General features: G+C 37.1%; 2 protein-coding genes across 3 annotated transcripts; both read right to left on the bottom strand.

The window, feature by feature from the left end:
- Nucleotides 1–2102: 2102 nt before the first annotated feature.
- LOC113317961 (casein kinase 1-like protein 2) lies at nt 2103–8596 on the bottom strand. The gene is made up of 14 exons (XM_026566076.1): nt 8229–8596; nt 8082–8122; nt 7833–7902; nt 7581–7729; nt 7379–7474; nt 7217–7287; nt 6649–6710; nt 6487–6550; nt 6325–6409; nt 6114–6240; nt 5911–5993; nt 5725–5788; nt 3308–3453; nt 2103–2842 (listed from the first exon to the last, which is right to left on the bottom strand). The coding sequence occupies exons 1-14, from the start codon at nt 8302–8304 to the stop codon at nt 2540–2542; spliced, it is 1437 nt and encodes a 478-aa protein (XP_026421861.1). The 5' UTR covers nt 8305–8596; the 3' UTR covers nt 2103–2539.
- A 967-nt stretch (nt 8597–9563) lies between these two features.
- LOC113317821 (F-box/LRR-repeat protein At2g29930-like) lies at nt 9564–17748 on the bottom strand. Of its 2 annotated transcripts, XM_026565945.1 has the most exons (5): nt 17534–17748; nt 16024–16985; nt 15772–15921; nt 15352–15662; nt 9564–9734 (listed from the first exon to the last, which is right to left on the bottom strand). In XM_026565945.1, the coding sequence occupies exons 2-4, from the start codon at nt 16735–16737 to the stop codon at nt 15393–15395; spliced, it is 1134 nt and encodes a 377-aa protein (XP_026421730.1). In that variant the 5' UTR covers nt 16738–16985; nt 17534–17748; the 3' UTR covers nt 9564–9734; nt 15352–15392. The 2 variants fall into 2 exon arrangements, with proteins under 2 accessions (XP_026421730.1, XP_026421731.1); XM_026565946.1 differs by lacking the exon at nt 9564–9734 and having other exon boundaries at nt 15064–15662.
- Nucleotides 17749–18145: the final 397 nt, after the last annotated feature.

Below are 18145 nucleotides of genomic sequence, written 5' to 3'. Positions count from 1 at the left end.
TGTTTTTGATCTTTGATTTTGTGTTTGGACTTCAGAGAGAAAGCTGATATTGACTTTTAGGTAAGTGCTTGTTTTGATCAATTACTCTATGATTATATTTTTTTTTTTGAGGTTCATAAATTAGGTTTTATGATGTTTAGATACTCTGAAGGGATTTGTGTTTTGTACTTGTTGTCTTAGGTTTGTTTGTAGTTTTGTAGCCAGAATCTAGTGAAAAATTCTAGAGAGTTGCTAAGCTAGATTTTGTTTCTATTAGCCTTGATGGGAGAGCTTGGATCAAACTAGTTCCGGTTAGCCGGAGTTTCCGAGCTAATTTTCTTCATTAGAGATATGTAGTTAAACCCAATATTGATTGAAGTCCTTGGGATTATTGATTTAGCTTTGGGTTCCTCTCTTTGGTCATTGATTGTTTAGTTGCTGCATGATCCTTTCTCATGGATGCTGCAGTTGAGGTTATAGTAGCAGAAACTGCACCGTCCGGTGAGTACAAGAGCCGGAAATTGCTTTTTCCGGTTAGAATTTGAGAAGTGTTATCGAAATTGTCATCTTTGTGGCTATCAAACTGTTGATTCTTGAATTTGCAGGTTAATCTTCCATACCAAATCTCTGTTGTTGCTTTATTCCGAATCGGATTTTTTTTTTCTTATGCCGTTAATCCACATTTCTTTGCAAGTTCATTTGGTTTTGTTGAAACGCTAAAACCTGATTAGTATCAAAAGAATTTGGTGCAGCCACTGGTATCATTACCGAATGACTCTATCACTGAACTACAGTGACACCTGTGGTGTGCCAATTTTTCCAGACTAAAATGGTCAAGACCCATTGTATAGGGGCAACTAATTTTTAACTACCACAATGGCAATCTTATACCAAAAAAAGAGTAATTTTGTCAAACTCCTGTTTTCACTCTTAACCTCTTCTTACAACCTATACCATCCCTTGAAACAAGCAATCAGTTTCGGATTGTCAGAACCACAAAATCAATTCAACACAAAACCCCATTTTCTCAGAATTTCAATCTACCTTTCATTTTTTTTCTTGGTTTTCATAATTAGAACTCTCTTCTCTGGTCATTAATCTAGAGGGGGAGGTAGTCAATATATATATAATCCAAAATCTCTAGTATGGGTAGAAGATTACCGTCTACCACGACCACGATTTCTTCAATCAATCCTCTACTCTCTTCATGTCTCTTTGTTGGATCAGTTTTTATCACCATTGCAATTGTTGCTAGTCTTTGTGCTGCGCATCGTTCACTTAAACAACCGTCTCCTGCGCATTCGTCTACACGTAAACATCAGAAACCGGTACGAGACAAAGTAACGGTAGCAGTGACGCCGCCACTGGAGACAACAATGTCGCCTTCACCACCGGATACAAACAGCTCGGTGGAAGAAATTTCATTAAGAATCCAGGAACAGCTAAATTCGCCTAAACCGAAAGAATCATCTCCTTCTTTTCTCTTAAAATCTAAGAGCAAACTTAGCTCTACTTTAAGCATGAGATTGCCAAGAAGTGTTTCATTTTCCATGTCTATGTCAAAGACTAGAACACGAAAAGATGGAGGAAAGCAACCAAAAGAAGAAGATTCATTATGGAAAAAGACTATAATTCTTGGGGAGAGATGTAAAGTACCGAATGAAGAAGACGCAATCATATATGATGACAAGGGTAACAGGATCGCAGCGTATCCTCCTAAAACCCCTAGATCATTACCAGTTTCTCGATCAAATTCGTATATCGACCCAGAATCGCTCCCATTCAAGTAGTTAGTATTGTGTAGCAGGTTTTCATCTTTCAAGCACAAGCGCCCATTCTATATATCTGCACTTGCAAGGCCACAAGGTTGCAGGAATGCTCTTGCAGACTTCTGTGTCCAAGAACAGTATTGCTGCAGAGGCTGTAAGAGCAATCAGAAACCACGGACAAGGGAGCATCCTCGATTGACTTGCCTCGTAGAGCAGAGATTGTAAAGCAGCATTCAGAGTTCTAAATAATGTATAAATTGATCTGAATTCTAAATCTTGTACATCTTATTAAAAGTTTTTGTTTCAATATTCAGGATAATTGGCCTGCTCTTAATACACAAACAGTTCCCTGGGTTTTTAATGCTAAAAACAAGATCCTTAACAAGTGGTATAAAAATTTTACCAAGTGGTTGATTACAACCATTGTCAATCTTGTAAATGAGGAAGAAAAAGCTTACAATTTTAACATTTATCGAAGTACTGTAAAAACGTAAACGAAAAAAGAATTAAAATACAATTGGTCTTCTTATCTGAGTTTCAGCTGCCCTTCTGTTCCTTGATGTGGTCTGCTTTTCTTATTTGGCCACCACTTCTTTCACACCAAGCAGTTTTCTCGACAATCTCTTCCAATTCCATACGGTAGCGCTTTTATCAGTTACAGGACTCCCTTCGAAATAAAAATTGTAATTCCAGATTTAATAAAGTAGTAACAGTTTATGATTTACATGGGAGAGATGATAATAAGAGTGGAGTTGATCAATTGATGTCAACTCGATAAGCAGCAACGTGGGCTAATACTGAGACTTGTCCCTCTCATCATTGTCAAAATTCAGGCCTTCAATGCCTTTCAGAGTTGATTCATAATTCTTTATGTTAGAGCTGTTCCTACCGGAAGTTGTACGTTTGGGTGGTTCTGCCGACCCAACAGGTGAACTTCTTTGCCCGGCTGAAACCCTTCTGAATGCTGAACTTGCCTCAGTAGTACGAGGACGAGCTAGATCAACTGACTCTGAGCCGGTCACATCTCGGCTACTAGAAACTGCAGGCCGCCTTGAAGATCCAGTTGATCGTCCCAAAAGATTAGAGCTACTTAACTGCATAGATCGAAATGATAAAAAATCAAAACCATAATACCCCACAATATCTATATCCTCAGAAAGTGAATATACAAATACATATACACACCAGAGACTAAAGGTCGCAGAATCACGTAATCAGAGAGGTTCATACCATCACACGTACAAGGGAGAGGGTTTCATTTACTTGGAAGAACTTAACAGTAGAACTGTCAATTTTATATTTTACTGGAAAGTAGGTATTTATTCAGAAATACGCATTTACATAAAGATAATTACATATTTAGTCAAGGTATTGAAGTCCTGGAACAAGGGCTATATCTCCTGGATGTAAAATGCGCATACAGTCAACTATCTCCTGTTAAGGTTAATCTCGTAATTTTCACCATTCTATAAATGGTCGAGTGTGGCTGACCCAAGTTGCTTAACTCTTTACATTATTTTACATCCTGAAAGCATAAACTATTTTCCAATAAAATTTACCATATTATCTCTACTCATTGTAGCTGAATCAGCTGCAACAGGACTCTTCTGTTTGGATAAGCTCCCCGCATTAATAGCTGGCCCAGGGGGCCTCCTCCGAGAAGGATCAACTGGAGACCAACCAAGTGCTCTTCCTTCCTCGGCACCTGATAAAAAGGTGGGTTATGACCGAAACAAGGTCTTGTAGCCAGTGAAAAAGAAGCAGGATAAAAAGAAATGTGCAAAGAGAAATACACATCCATTGGCAGGAACATGCATATAAAATATCCCAACACAACGAAAAAGAAATTTAGAAATACAAAATGAGCATATATAAAGTAAGCCAGAGACGATTGGAAGTTGACTACTGGTCCTGCTCAACATCGCCAAACTAAAATCCTTGTGCGGAGATCGAAAGCCCTAAACAATGGGTATCTCCATCATAAAATAATTAACCGAAAAGAAAAAAAACCCGATGAAAAGTTGAAGAGGAAAAGATTTCTAGCCTCCGTTAACAATGGTAGTCAAATAGAAAGCAAACTAGGCAGATTTCAACACAGTGAGCTGATGGATGGTAGTAAATCGAAAATGCTTTTTATGCCCCTATATCTTCCCCACTTCTTTCCCCCATGACGTGTCGCAAAGGTACTGGTCCATGGCATTCAGTCTTGGACCAACCCATGGGGTCCCAGACCGAATGCCATGGACCAGTACCTTTGCGACACGTCATGGAGGAAAGAAGTGGGAAGATATTGGGGGATATGTAGCACATTTCGCAGTAAATAGTAATTCAGACTTAAAAGCATCAGTTGTCAGACTTCTTACAGGGATGACCTTCAAAAATTCTTCCTGAGCCTAACTGAGCACACGCTTCTTTGACACCCAAGCCTTAAATGGCCAGATAAAAGGTTGCTAAGTATATGTGATGAAGAATAGAAGTCAAGCAATATGTAATCAAGGTGATCTGAGAAAAACGTAGGAGGAAACTTTTACAGAACTAGCATATATCAAGTATAAGCCAGAGGCGCGTGGTAACAAGTTGACAACTGGTCCTGCACAACATCACCAAACCAAAATCCCTACACAGACGAAAGGCCCTAAACAATGGGTAACTCCATCATAAATCAACCGAAAAACGCTGACTCGTGGAAAAGTTGAAGATGAAAAGACTTCTAGCCTCAGTTAAGAATAGTAGTTACATATACAGCAAACTACAATGAGGTGACGGGTGGTACTAAATAGCGAAAATACTTTTTATCCCTCACTCTTGTCCCCCACTTTTTTCCCCCAATACGAGGTTCAACATTTTCCCAGATCTGGGGTTTAGATGTGTGCCACGTACTGGGGGAAAGGGGTAGGGGACAAGAACGGGGGATATGTAACACTGTCGAGTAAACAGTAAATCAGGCATCAATTGTCAGACTTGAAACAGGGTTGAGCCTCAAAAACTCTTCCCAGGACTAACCGAGCACACGCTTCTTTTATCACCCAAACCTTAGACGAACAGATATAACAGGCTGTTTAGTATATGTCATGAAGAAAAGAAGTCAAGTTTTATGAAATCAAGGAGGACTACCCAATAAAGAGAGCAATGTAGGATGAAATATTCTGCTGTGCGGTGTAATAGTGGGGTACAATTTCTCTATGACGTATGCTACTCGCATCTATGAGCTGCGCATATTTTCCAAAGTCTCTAGACTTAAAACTCAGTATGATATAGTAGGACCCAAACACCATACACAATCACGTGTTAAGAATCTCGTCCCTTGAAGACCTCTTGGTACAATTTGCTAGACCTTCTCATGGTACACACAGCATTTCCATATTCTTAACTGTTTTGTGAACTTGCTATTTGAACCAAAGAGACAGTCCAAGACAACCGAGAGGCATTCAAGGATGAGATCCTTAACACGCGATTGTGTGGGTCCAATCGAGTCCATACTAGATGCTTTTGAAGGCTATTCGGTCCTATTTGTTAGTCCAGAAATCAATTTTGCTTAACAGTCCTGTTTGAGAAAAATGTAACCCAGCATCAGCTGAACTTGTGGCATGTGCAGTCCTGTAGCATCAAACAATCTATAAGATGGGAGAGGCCTATACTCTATAGGATATACTTAAAACCATGATGAAAAACTTTCTTCCTGAATCTGATGAAATTCGACGATAGTTTGCAATGGTGTAAAATGCTAAAATGCAATGGCGTTGTAACATGAAGATTTCTAAATATTTTCTAAAACAAGTGTTTGAGAGTACAGAAGACAAAGACACTGCTCCCGTTAGGCGTAGTTTCAAAAACTCTGCCCAAGCCTACTGGTCACACTTTTTTGCCACCCAAAACCCTAGATGGGAGAAGATATAACAGGCTCCAGAGTCCATACGAAGAAGGAATACATAGATAAATCATTAGGGTGAGCACTAGAAAAATGCTGGCAAAGAACCTGTCTGCCTGTCAGCATTTGCAATAGCAAGGGGGGCTCCTGCACTTGGGCCGGCAATAGCAGCCTGAAATATTCACACAACAGGTGATTAAGAACATAAATATTAAAGAAGTAACCGGTGGCGTGAAAGCAAAGTTAATTGAAAAACGATAAAGATGAAACACATTGTAACATGAGATCGCTTACAGGTGAGCGTGAGGGAGGAGTGCTCATCTGAGATTGCTGATACTTCAGAATAGTCCAGTCAAATACATAATCAAACTGGAAACCTACAAGAAAGAATAAGAGAATTATTTAAAAATTCTGACAGCTAACACCATGAGTAGACTTTATAAATGCAGCACCTGACACCACAAATTGAAAGGGAAATAAAAGAAAAATAAACAAACCTTCGCGAATGAAAAGCTCACGGAATATTCTTTTCAAATAAGCATAGTCAGGCTTATCATCAAACCGCAGTGAACGGCAGTAATGAAAGTAAGATGCAAACTCTGAAGGATAACCCCGACATAAAGCCTGAGAATTGGTCAAACCGACTTTTTAGTCATAAATTTGTCAAAGCAAACAAACGCCAGATTATGCATATGTCCAAACAAATACCTCGATGGACGTGGAAACCTTCTTTTCACTAATTTTTTCATACTTTTGTTTCTTTGTTCCTGCTCTCAGTCCTTGCCAGGGGAGACTGCAGACAGAAAATGAATCAAATGATGAAACAATAAAAAAAGAGAGATGCTAACATTATATAAAAGGAAATCTGACCTTCCTCTTAAGAAGTACATAAGCACATAGCCAAGTGATTCTAAATCATCTCTTCGACTTTGTTCTGCCCAACATAACAGTACGGCAGTTAAATACATGCACAACAATGTTAAAACCAAGATTCAGATAGTCAATAAAATAGCTTAGCTAACAAACACTCACCAATTCCAAGGTGGGTATTCATGCTTGCATACCGTGCAGTTCCAGTCAAATTCTTGTTTTCTCTGCATTGCATATAAGATAAAACAGCATGAGGTCCAAATAAAAATGATGAAGCACCAATTTAAGATAAGATTTCTGACTTTTTATACATAGGAACAATGCAGGACATATCCAGATGTGGCAGAATGATTGATCTAATAGATTATTATGTCTTCTATTTAGTTAATGATGACTGTCAGAATTCCGTATTTCATACTATAGATGGCAAACCCATTTAGTTGTTAGTATATTTGTCACATACTCTACTGTCTTTCGCGTTTTTGAGATGTTATCTATTTATAAAGATTGCATAAACAAAATAATCTACTCGAACCAATAAAATTTCAACTCTCAGAGCATACACCAACAAAACCTCTAGCGATGAAATCAGCTCAAATGACGTGAGAAACCCAAATCCCATCCCACATGTACACATGAAATGTCAATCGTGTATCCTTGCAAGACAGCCAATACCTTTTCCAGTGTGCTGAACAACCGTAAAGGGATAAACCAATTCAAGCGTACATACCTATATGGAATATGCTGGTGGGTCTGAGGATCTCTGTACTTCTTAGCCAATCCGAAATCAATTACGTACACCTGATTTGCACAATAACACCCAACACATAAACAAAAAATTCCAAAGCAATATTATGATAAATGAAAATTGCAATTTCTTAAAAACAGTTACCTGGTTTGCACGCCTTCCCAAGCCCATAAGAAAATTGTCAGGCTTGATATCTCGATGCAAGAAAGATTTGGCATGAACAAATTCAACTCGATTGATCTGACAAAAACATCCCCAAACACCATAAAAACACGACTAACACAAATAGAGTGGCACTAAGAAGTTAATAGCATTATCAGTACAAATTTTAGAAAAAAATGCTCACCATCTGATCAGCAAGCATTAGAACCGTCTTTAAAGAAAGTTTCCTACTACAGAAGTTAAAGAGATCTTCCAAACTAGGTCCAAGTAGATCCATAACAAGGACATTGTAGTCCCCTTCGACCCCAAACCATCTCACATTAGGAATTCCAGCTGTCGAATCCCAAACAGAAGAAAACATTAGCTAACATCCTATGAAAACCTCAAAACACAGTAACACACGAAATCGAAAAAGAAAAATTAGAATGTTATTTACTTCCTCCTTGAAGAACTCTGTACAATTTTGACTCATACAACAATTGTGGATGCTTCGTCTTCACATTTTCCTGCAATAACACCAAAACAAGTCCATTAACGGAGTCCCACACCGGAGTAATCAACACAACATACACTACATACCTACAAATTCATAATCAAAACCCCAAAATTGAACCTTAAAAAACCTTAATTTTCAATCAATTTCCAAATTTGAACCCTAAATTAAAGAGCAGGAAAAGAATCTTACCAGCTTAATAGCTACCTCTTCATTAGTCTGAATATTAGTACCTACAACACATAAAATTAACAACCTTTAACCATTAAAAAAACAAACCCTAAACCCCCAAATCAATCAAAAAAAAATAAAAACCCAATCAAAATTTTTTTAACTCACCTAAATAAATCTCACCAAATGAACCACTGCCAATCTTCCTCCCTAATCTAAACTTATTCCCAACTCTAGGCTCCATTCAATTCAAATAAAAACACCTAAAAATCCCCCAAAAAATCCCCTAAATGTATTTTAATTTCAATTTCTACAAGAACCCAAGTCTAATCGATACCCATCATCAAGAGAGGTACTAACTTTCTGATAGAATTGAAGAGAAGATGTGATTGGGTTCAATGAATTTTGATTGGGGGAAGAGATGATTGTGAATTGAAGATCTGGGTTTTGGGGTTGTGTGTGTTTTTCTAGGGTTTGTGTCGAGAGAGGAGAAGAAGAAGGGGAGAATGTGAATGTGTTTTGGGTTAATCACACACGGTGCCTTTGCTTTGATGTAATCGAAAGAAAAGTAGGCGGAGGATAATATTGTTTTTAGTAGTTGTAGGGTTAACTAATTTTGCCCTGCTCCTGGAGCTGGGATATTTTTTCCTTTCCTAAAATATCCTCCAGTCCCAAGAAAAGTGATACTTTTGGGTATCATTTTTTCCATTGGCCCATTTTTAGATAAAAATAAAATAGAGAAAGTATCACTTTTTATGAGATGAACTTCTGACTAAAAATCTGACTCGCATACTTAAGATCAGAGTTTTTCGTATATTTGAGGTCTCAGCTGGCAAGTAAATGTCCTCATTTCTTAGATGTCGTAGGTAAATGTAAGCGCAGATACTTGTGATTAGCACTAGTTAAAATAGACTTTGGGAGTCAATAACAAGTAGGGAGCAATTGGGCCAAAGCTTACCGACACCTGATTCCGGTCAGATACTCTGTAATTGTACAGAGCACTCTGGTGTTTGGAGTGATTTTTTCTATTTTATTGCCTAGTTACCAATGCTCTAATGCCTAGAAAAAACTCACCTACACCCTGGTGTTGTATTTATTTGCAACTGTTTGATTTTACTATTTTGCTTGACTACTGACCCATACATAAGTCTTGGTTGTGCAGGACGACGACTTCTGACTTGTAAGCAACAGAAATGTGAGGAAATCTGTACGTACAACCCTAACCATAGCGAAACTAGCCTAGACAACCAAGTCTTGCACATCTCTTTATTACAATGAACTGCCTGCCAGTAATCAATCTCTTTTCTCCCATGGAACACAACATCTGCAATAAACCTGGACCCTCCTGTGAATAAAGCCTGCAACCTGGACCCTCCTAAACATGAACAGCTCCTGCAACTTGTGCTCCTATTTATGAAGTATTTCAATACCAAGTTTAATTATGCAGTCATTCCCAACACAGCTTACATATAAAAAAAGGAAAATTATGTTAAGCTAGAAAAATACATAGAAGGGAATGAATTCACAGTCGATCAGATATAACGGCAGTTTCTACACATGAAACCATTGTTTTCAAATTTTTGTTTCATAAACTCAACTCTTCGTTCCAAAATGAACTGCCGAGGAACCAGGGTCAAATGCATATAGATACTCACTTTAACAGTAATAAGAAAACTAAGGGTGCACAGGAACCGAGCCGGACCGACGGACCGAACCGGAACCGATGGAATCGTACCTGATTTTGGACCGAACCGAGGTACAAGGTACAAGTACCGGTCCCAAAAATAGGAACCGAGCTCTGGGGGTACAGGTACACGGTCCAACACATGAACCGTCCCGTACCGGACCGAAGTACCGAATAATTGTGACCGTTAGATTTAGGGGATAAGGGATCTGTCTCAGCCATTGGATTAATAGGGGGTATATAAGCTCACTGTGAGAAGGAGAAGAAATTATTAGGGTTTCAGTTCCCTTAATTTTTTTCTCGCCTCTTCTCAGTACTTCTCTCTGAGAAGGAGAAGAAATTATCCCCTTCTTCTGATCTTCATCTTCTCTGTTAACCTTCAATCAAACGATTAAAAGTTCAAACCGTATTACTTCGTCTGTCTCTTCGTTTTTAATTCCGGTGTGAAGAAAATTAGAAGAACAATTCCGGTGGTAAGTAATTTTTAATTTTTTGATTTTAATTTTTGTATGCATGTCTGTGAATCACTGAATCTGTGATTGAGATTAACGGATTGTTGTTTTCTCTAGCGAGTAGCGGCTTAAAGGATTTTCTTCATCTCCCACCAAACCTTCATAGCGAGTAGCGGCTTAAAGGATTCACTGCAATCACCGTAAGATCTTTTTCTTCTTCATATGGATGTTGTTTCTTTTACACTTCTGAAACTAAATCTATGCTTTTAGTGTTCTGTCACATTTTTGGATGATTTTTTTTGCTTTTAGATCTTTGATTCATGAGCAGTAGTTTAGCCGTGAAGATGGAAATGCTATTCTAAAGCTAGGTTACCTAAAAATTTCTGTAATAGACTAATAGTTGTTTTTTAGTTTTGTGAATGCTGATAAAATGTTAACATGGGTGTTGAATTTGACTCTGAGTATTTAATTTACCATTCTTTTGATTGAGTTAGTTTAAAGGCTATTTTAAAATGTTTTTTAATTACTGAGAGGACGAATCTGTGGTATTGTTTGTTGAATCATAATCTTTTTAACTAACCTAAATTTGTTTAGTTAGGTTTTTAGATTGCGTCTTGGTTTATCTAGAGTGATCTGAAAGAAACTTTCCCATGTATATTATATTCTTCTGTTTGGATTAAAATCATATGTATGACTCACTTCTCAGACGCCTGAAAACAACATTTTGGAGTTGTTATCCCTATACGATGAGTATTCCATCTCCGCAGATAACGTTGCAGATTTAAAGTTTCTGTTAATTATAATTTGATGATATATAGAAGGTGATAATAGCTCATTAGAAACAGGTTCACTGTACAGTTTCTTCTCTAATTTCTGCGAGAGAATTTATTACATGTATCATCGATTTGTCTTATCATTCTCTATGGACATAAGTGATGCAGTCACCGGCATCTTCTGCAACTACGCGATGACATAAGTCCTAGAAAGGGAAAGTTGTCTCTGTAACTGAATTTATTTAGTATTTATTTGCTTATTATTTGTTGGTTGTTTCCTTCATTGGCCTCTGCGAATTAACATTACATATTTATACTGTTTGATAACTAAACTACTTAAGTTAAATATTTTCCTAGGTATTTGTCCATTGCTGTAAACTATGTCCAAAAATTTCGATTTCTCTATAACCCACTAATGTACTATGTATGCCCATTGGAGTCATTTATGTCTTCCTCACTCTACTTCAAGGTGAACCATACATGTTTGTACAACCACCCAAATGAGAAATAAAAAAACAGGTAACTCCATTACTTATTACATGTAATTCTGGAAATGTGTTGTCTATTATAATTCTAATTCCACTGGAATTGTAACAAGGATCTATTGAACTTTGTGTTTATTGTTGCATGTTTGCGAATTTTGCATTCTTAAGTATTGTTAATTTTTTTTTGTACTTTTGTATAGAATGCAATAGATGTGATGAGGTAATATTGATGGTTAAGGGTGCCATTATTCCAAACTTTTTTTCTCTTAATTTAAAGGGAAAATACATGAAGACGAAAAATTTTTCTGTGTAATTTTAGCATTCAGAGTTTATTTTGTAATTCAAGATATTGATCTCCCAAAAACTCTCTTACAGGATCTACTGGGCTCACTTTGGATAATATAGTCTTATATGCATTTGATTATCTTAGAGATTTGGAGTTTGACTAAGCAATTGTATCCATTTTCTTCATCCAGGTAATACTGTATAGCTTTCCATTTTTGTTGAAATTCGGATCTTAATAGTCAGCATTGAGATCCGATAGACAATTAATTTGCAGAAACATTTTCAGGCTTATTTTAACTGAAAAGTGCAACTGACTTGGATACATTCAAATTATACATGTTGATTAGTGTATATTGTTGCGCATAGGTGATAACTCGGCCTGAATAAAGAGAGTCTGAACTGTAGTTAACTTATGCTTATGAAACACTTATGCTTATGCAGTTATGCTTAGAACAATGTTTTTAATATTTATGAACTTTTATATGTATGAAGTATGATACAATGTCTTTATTTCCTTTGAGGTCTTCATTTTATGCAGTCATGCTTTATGCATTTATGCTTCAGTTGAGTTCTTATGCTTATGCTTGTTTGATTTCATTTCTTGTTTCATTTCTTGTTTCATTTCTTGTTTCATTTCAGTCATAAGCTGGCATGGATGCATCAAGTCAAGCTCATGAAATAGCTACTCCTACACCTACAACTGCTACACCTACCACTGCCACAGATACAGTTGTTGGATCCTCAATGCAACCAACAAATGAAACAACACATCCAGAGACAGCAGCAGTAGATGTAGAAGCTACTTCTACTCAAAAGGGTGGTAGTAAGATAACTTCTAACGTTTGGAATTATTTCAAGAGGTTAAATGTTCAAGATGCTGCATGCAATTACTGCAAGAAGGTGATAAAAGCTCATACTGGAAAGAATGGTACAAGTGGAATGTGGAAGCACTTCAACAGATGCAAGCAGAATCCTAACAAGCCAAAGCCAAAAGGACAACAAACTCTGACATTAAATCCTGCAGCACTGGGTGAGGATGAAGGTCAGTTAGTCTGTACTAATTTCAGTCAGGATAAATGTAAAATGGCAGTTGTTGAATTTATTATAATTGATGAGATGTCATTTAGAGCAGTTGAGGGTGAAGGTTTTAGGAGAATGATGCATGTCTTAGAGCCTAGATTTGTTGTGCCAAGTAGAATGACTATTTATAGATGTTTATTAGACATGTATGTATTAGAGAAAGAAAAGTTGAAAAATTACTTCAAGTCAACCAAGCAGAGGGTTAATTTGACAACAGACACATGGACTTCACCAAACAATTTCAACTACATCTGTGTAACAGTTCACTTTATTGATCAGCAGTGGAAGTATCAAAAGAGAATTATTATGTTTTGTGAGGTTAGTGGTCACAAAGGAATTGACATTGGTGAGATGTTAGAGAAGTGTTTGTCAGACTGGGAGCTTAAAGATGTGTTTACTGTCACTTTGGATAATGTGAGTGCCAACAAGGTAGCAATGGATTATTTGAAGACTAGTACTGTTTCAAAGACAGGGGCAGAAGAGAGAGCTAAGTACTTGCATGTAAGTATATGTATATGAATATGAGTCATATGACTTATTTATTTATTTTACTTTCTACTTATTTATTAAAATATCTAATACTTGTTTGAATTCACCTTTTCAGGTAAGGTGTGCAACTCATGTACTTGCACTTGTGGTAAAAGATGCTGTGAGGGTCTACAACAAATCAATTGCAAGAATCAGGTCAGTTGTCAAGTATATAAAAGGTTCTCCATCTAGGTTGGCTAAGCTTAAGCGTTGTGCAAAATTAGTTGGAATAGAGTCTAAGGTAACATTGATATTAGATGTTAAGACTAGGTGGAACAGCACATTCTTGATGCTACAGGCTGCAGAAGTGTTTGAAAAAGCATTTATTAGGTTAGAAAGGTATGACAAGGAATATCGGCAGTTGTTTTATTACCCAAAACAGAGTGAGAAAGATCTACCTGATGCTAATGATTTTGATATTGATGTTAATGTTGGTGAAGAAGAAGAAGAATTTAGTGAAGAAGAACAAGAAGAAGTTGAGGTGACAGGGAAGAAGAAGGCACAAAAGAAGAAGAAGAAGGTAGTAGTGAGGAAACCTGCTCCATGTGAAGAGGACTGGATCTTTGCCAGAGGACTTGTCAAATGTTTGAAAGTATTCTTTGATGCCACTGTTGCATTTTCAGCCTCGACTAAGGTAACAACAAACACTTTCTTATGGCAATTAGTTATCATATATGAGCAACTAGTTGAGTTTAGAGATAATGTAGATGAAGATCCTTTTATTGCTACTATGGCTGGAAAAATGTTTAAGAAGTATAACAAATATTGGGGTGATTATGCAAAGATGAACCCTATAATCTTTTTTGCCATGTTGTTAGATCCTAGAGAGAAAGAAAAAGGACTACAATTTTCTCTTGATCTCTTGTATGGGAAGAGTTCTTCTAAGGTTGAATCTGTTATGAAGCTTGTTAAGTTGGATTTTAAGATTCTATTTGAAGAATATAAGGATGTTTATTCAGTTCATGAGGAGTCAAGTAGTTCTATCCAGGGACAAGCCAAAGCAGTGGTAAGTAAACCAGTGACAGGGCCAAGTCGTATGAAAGAGTTGATGTCAAGGAGTAAGAGGTTCAAGAAATGCCCAAATGATGATGAGGGAAAAACAGAGTTGGATAAATATTACATTGACGAGTATGAACAAGGTGAAGGAGAAGATGATGAGGAGGAGTTTGACTTATTGGGTTGGTGGAAGACCAACAGTACAAAGTATAATATACTTGGACATATGGCTAAGGACATATTAGCCATTCCTGTGTCTTCTGTTGCCTCTGAGTCTGCTTTTAGCACAGGAAAGCGAGTCTTAAGTCCTTGTAGAAGCTCTTTATCTACAAGGACAGTTGAGGCATTGCTTTGCACACAAAGCTGGCTAAGGAAGCCAATACAACTTGATCTTCTATCTGATTACATACCAGATGATGATGTTGAAATTGAAGAAGGTAACATATTACATTATTACTTGTGTTTGGAAGTAATAGATATAGTCTAATGGTTACTAACTGCTATTATTTTTTTTTTGCAGCGTTACTTGGTCCTATCAACAATGATGACACCACAAGTGTTGCTGACATGGATTAGAAGATCAATATTCAAGGATACTACAACACTGCTAGACTGCTAGTTGTTCTTTTATCAGATTTTCTCATTTTCAAGACTTAGTGTGTGTGACGTATGTCTGTGACTACTGCTACTTCTTTTTTAAGATTTTCAAGACATTGTATGTTTGGTTTGTTATTAATATTGCTACTTATTAGTTGTTGCTTTGAGATATTGAAAAATAGGTAAAAAAGTAAAAAACAGGGCAGTAGGTTTCTGTTTTTTTTTTCCCCTGAAATGGAACCGGAACCGGTACCGGTACCGACCGGAACCGGCCGGTCCAGAATGGAACCGGAACCGAGGTACTCGGTACCGGGACCGGTCCATTTTTTTGGTACCGAAGGGTGTAAGGTACAGGTACTCGGTCTCGGCAAGAACCGAGCCGAACCGTACGGTGTGCACCCTTAAAGAAAACCAACGCAGAGTCTAGGAAATTTATAACTCTATCACAAGTTTTAGACAAACTTAACCACACATCTCGCAGAGGCTCTTGGAAGACTTGGTAACTCCGATCTAACTGATTCTTTGGTTTTCTCATTGGAAACGAAGAAACTAAATCCATAAGTCATTGCCTGCAAAGATATTGCATTCTTCAAGATTAATTTCACCCATCTCAACTCCCTCTCCTTCCCAAATGATTCCAGGAACCTAACTGACTGGAGGTGCCGGAACAAGTCTTCAGTTTCATCATATTCTATTTCGTCGTGAGAAGACCAACAATCGAACTGGGTTGGAAACAAAATAGACAGACAAACACCATAAGAATATCTTTCATAGAGAGCCTAAAATAACTTTTAAGACGGGTATTCAAAATCAAAAGTTTTGCACACTTGCCTCTACAAATACAAGATCCCTCAGATTAGGTGCTGCTCTAAGCAATCCAAATATTAGTGTATCTACGGTTGCTCCTTGACGCAGCCTCAACGCGGTCAAATTATGATACGTAGGTGGGTTGCTTACGAAACCGTTTGCAACAGAGAGAACCTATTCATCACACGACAGAGCCAGCAAATATATCAACTTACAACAAAGAACACATAAAAGCAACTAGAACACATGGAAGCTACTGGAAAAAACGAAAGATACCTTGTCTTTTGCCACATGTAATGACAGATACCTGACATGTGAAAGTGCTTGGATAAACTTACTTACAACCTGGCTCATGTTTTCCGGCCTTCTTGATTCATGATCAGAAAAAACAAACTCAACTACTGCTTCATCTAGTGTTGAGAAACTGGACAATTCATAATCCTTCGCCACACAACCCCGACGACAACTAAGAGATACCAGACTTGGCGCATGAATTTTGAGATCACAGCCTTCTAAACCCGTCTCTTCTTCATCTAACTCATTGTTAATTTCCAAGACTTTTAGTGCCGGAGTGGAAATGCAGAATTGCGTCATACCAAACCAAGTGCAGTGATACAGAAACAGTTCTTCAAGGACAAGGCAATTGGAAAATGGTTGCTCATTCCAGCAACCATCACCAAATTTGATACTCCACAGTGTAAGGCTCTTGAGCTTCGGAAAGAAGATTTTTTTGGGGAAACACATGCTAGGACTTGCAGTTAGCTTCAATTTAGTCAATGATTCACAATTAAAAAGAGATAGAGGAATAGATAAAGGTAGGTCACCTTTAGGAATAGATAAATCTAGGCTTAGTTCTTCGGCATTACGCCTTGTTACATTTTCGATCCACGAATGAACCCGTGATGCATTCATGTCAGAGTACAAGTTGAGCTTAAACTTTTGAATATTTGACTCATCATGAAGAAGTAATGTTCTATCCACAAAATCCATGAATTTATTGATCTCAGATAACTCAGGGGGGCGGCCGCACAGGTCCCAGAATTGCAAATCAAGAGTGGGGATAGAGGTCCATATGTTTTTCCATCTTTAAGAGAGCACACAAGTAGGAGCAACATGCTTGATATCAAGGAATGAAAGGATATAGTGAAGATGTGAATCAGGTAATTCGCTAATCCTATCTTCTTCTGCCTCACCAATGTTGTTCTGTATTATTGATATCCATGATATTTTCACTTTCTCTGTACAAGATAAACAGATGGAAATGAAGGGGCTGACAATGAAAATTCAGAATGCATCTTCATGCTACTGAAGCACTAACAAAATTAAAGAAAATTTCTAGGTTTGATTTTTCGTAACATTCATGATAAAAAAATTACAGACAAAAAAACCCCCAAATCACTAGATATTTTAAGGGTTCAGAAATTGAGCTGCCGATTTCTAAAATTGAAGAATTTCTATTTGAAGAAACAAATTTTGTTATGGAAAGAAAGGAAATTGAATTCTCAGGAACATACATTACCAGTACTCACACTGATTTTGGAATACAGGTTTTGATTCTTTGAAGTCTAAATCATCAAAAGAAAATATACTTTCATGCTGTTAAAGACTTGATTTACTAACAAAAAAGAAAATCTCTAGGTTTGATTTGTTCTAACGTTCATGAGCAAAAACTAACAGAAACAAAGATCCCCGAAATTACCAAAAATTTGAAGATTCATCACAGAATTGTGTTAATGACAGAACAAATTTCGAAGACAATAAATAGAGATAGAATTAGAAGAAATACCTTTCTGGAAGATTTGATTTGAACCCCAAATTCTCTACCTACTACTATCACTTTAATCAACTGCTTGAACGCTTAATCAAACAAAAATGATCATGGAGATTAACTTCTCTTGTAGGGAGAATTTAATGGGAATTTATTTCCAATTTGACTGGAGAATCGAGATTCATGAAGATGAAACCTAGGGTTTCGAAGTAACAGACTACTCTCACTGATTTTGGATTTACGGATTTCAACTTTTACTCCCAGCTCTTTTCATATGTTATTTTTATTTGAAGACTATTAATGGGCATCACATTCTATTTGAGGGCGTCACCTAATAGGACAAAAACGGGCCACTCAGAAATAATATAAAAAATCCTTATCTCAAATAATTTTATAATGGCCGAACAATCCTTTAGTTATTTTAATTTTATTAGATAATAATTAATTCTACGGTTGGAATCAATCCAAACCTGGACGTAAAACCAATTTCTACGGTTGGAATTCAACTAAACCTAGACGTAAAATTGAAAATTACAGTTGGAATTCAACTAAACCTAGACGTAATACAACATGCAAATCAAAGTTTACGGTTGAATTGAACTAAACCCAGAGTAAGTTCTTCAAAAACTA

Source organism: Papaver somniferum, chromosome 10 (assembly GCF_003573695.1).
Source record: "Papaver somniferum cultivar HN1 chromosome 10, ASM357369v1, whole genome shotgun sequence".
Classification (NCBI taxonomy): domain Eukaryota; kingdom Viridiplantae; phylum Streptophyta; class Magnoliopsida; order Ranunculales; family Papaveraceae; genus Papaver; species Papaver somniferum.
The sequence above is the reverse complement of the archived record's forward strand: the minus strand, read 5'-3'. Positions and strand labels throughout refer to the sequence as shown.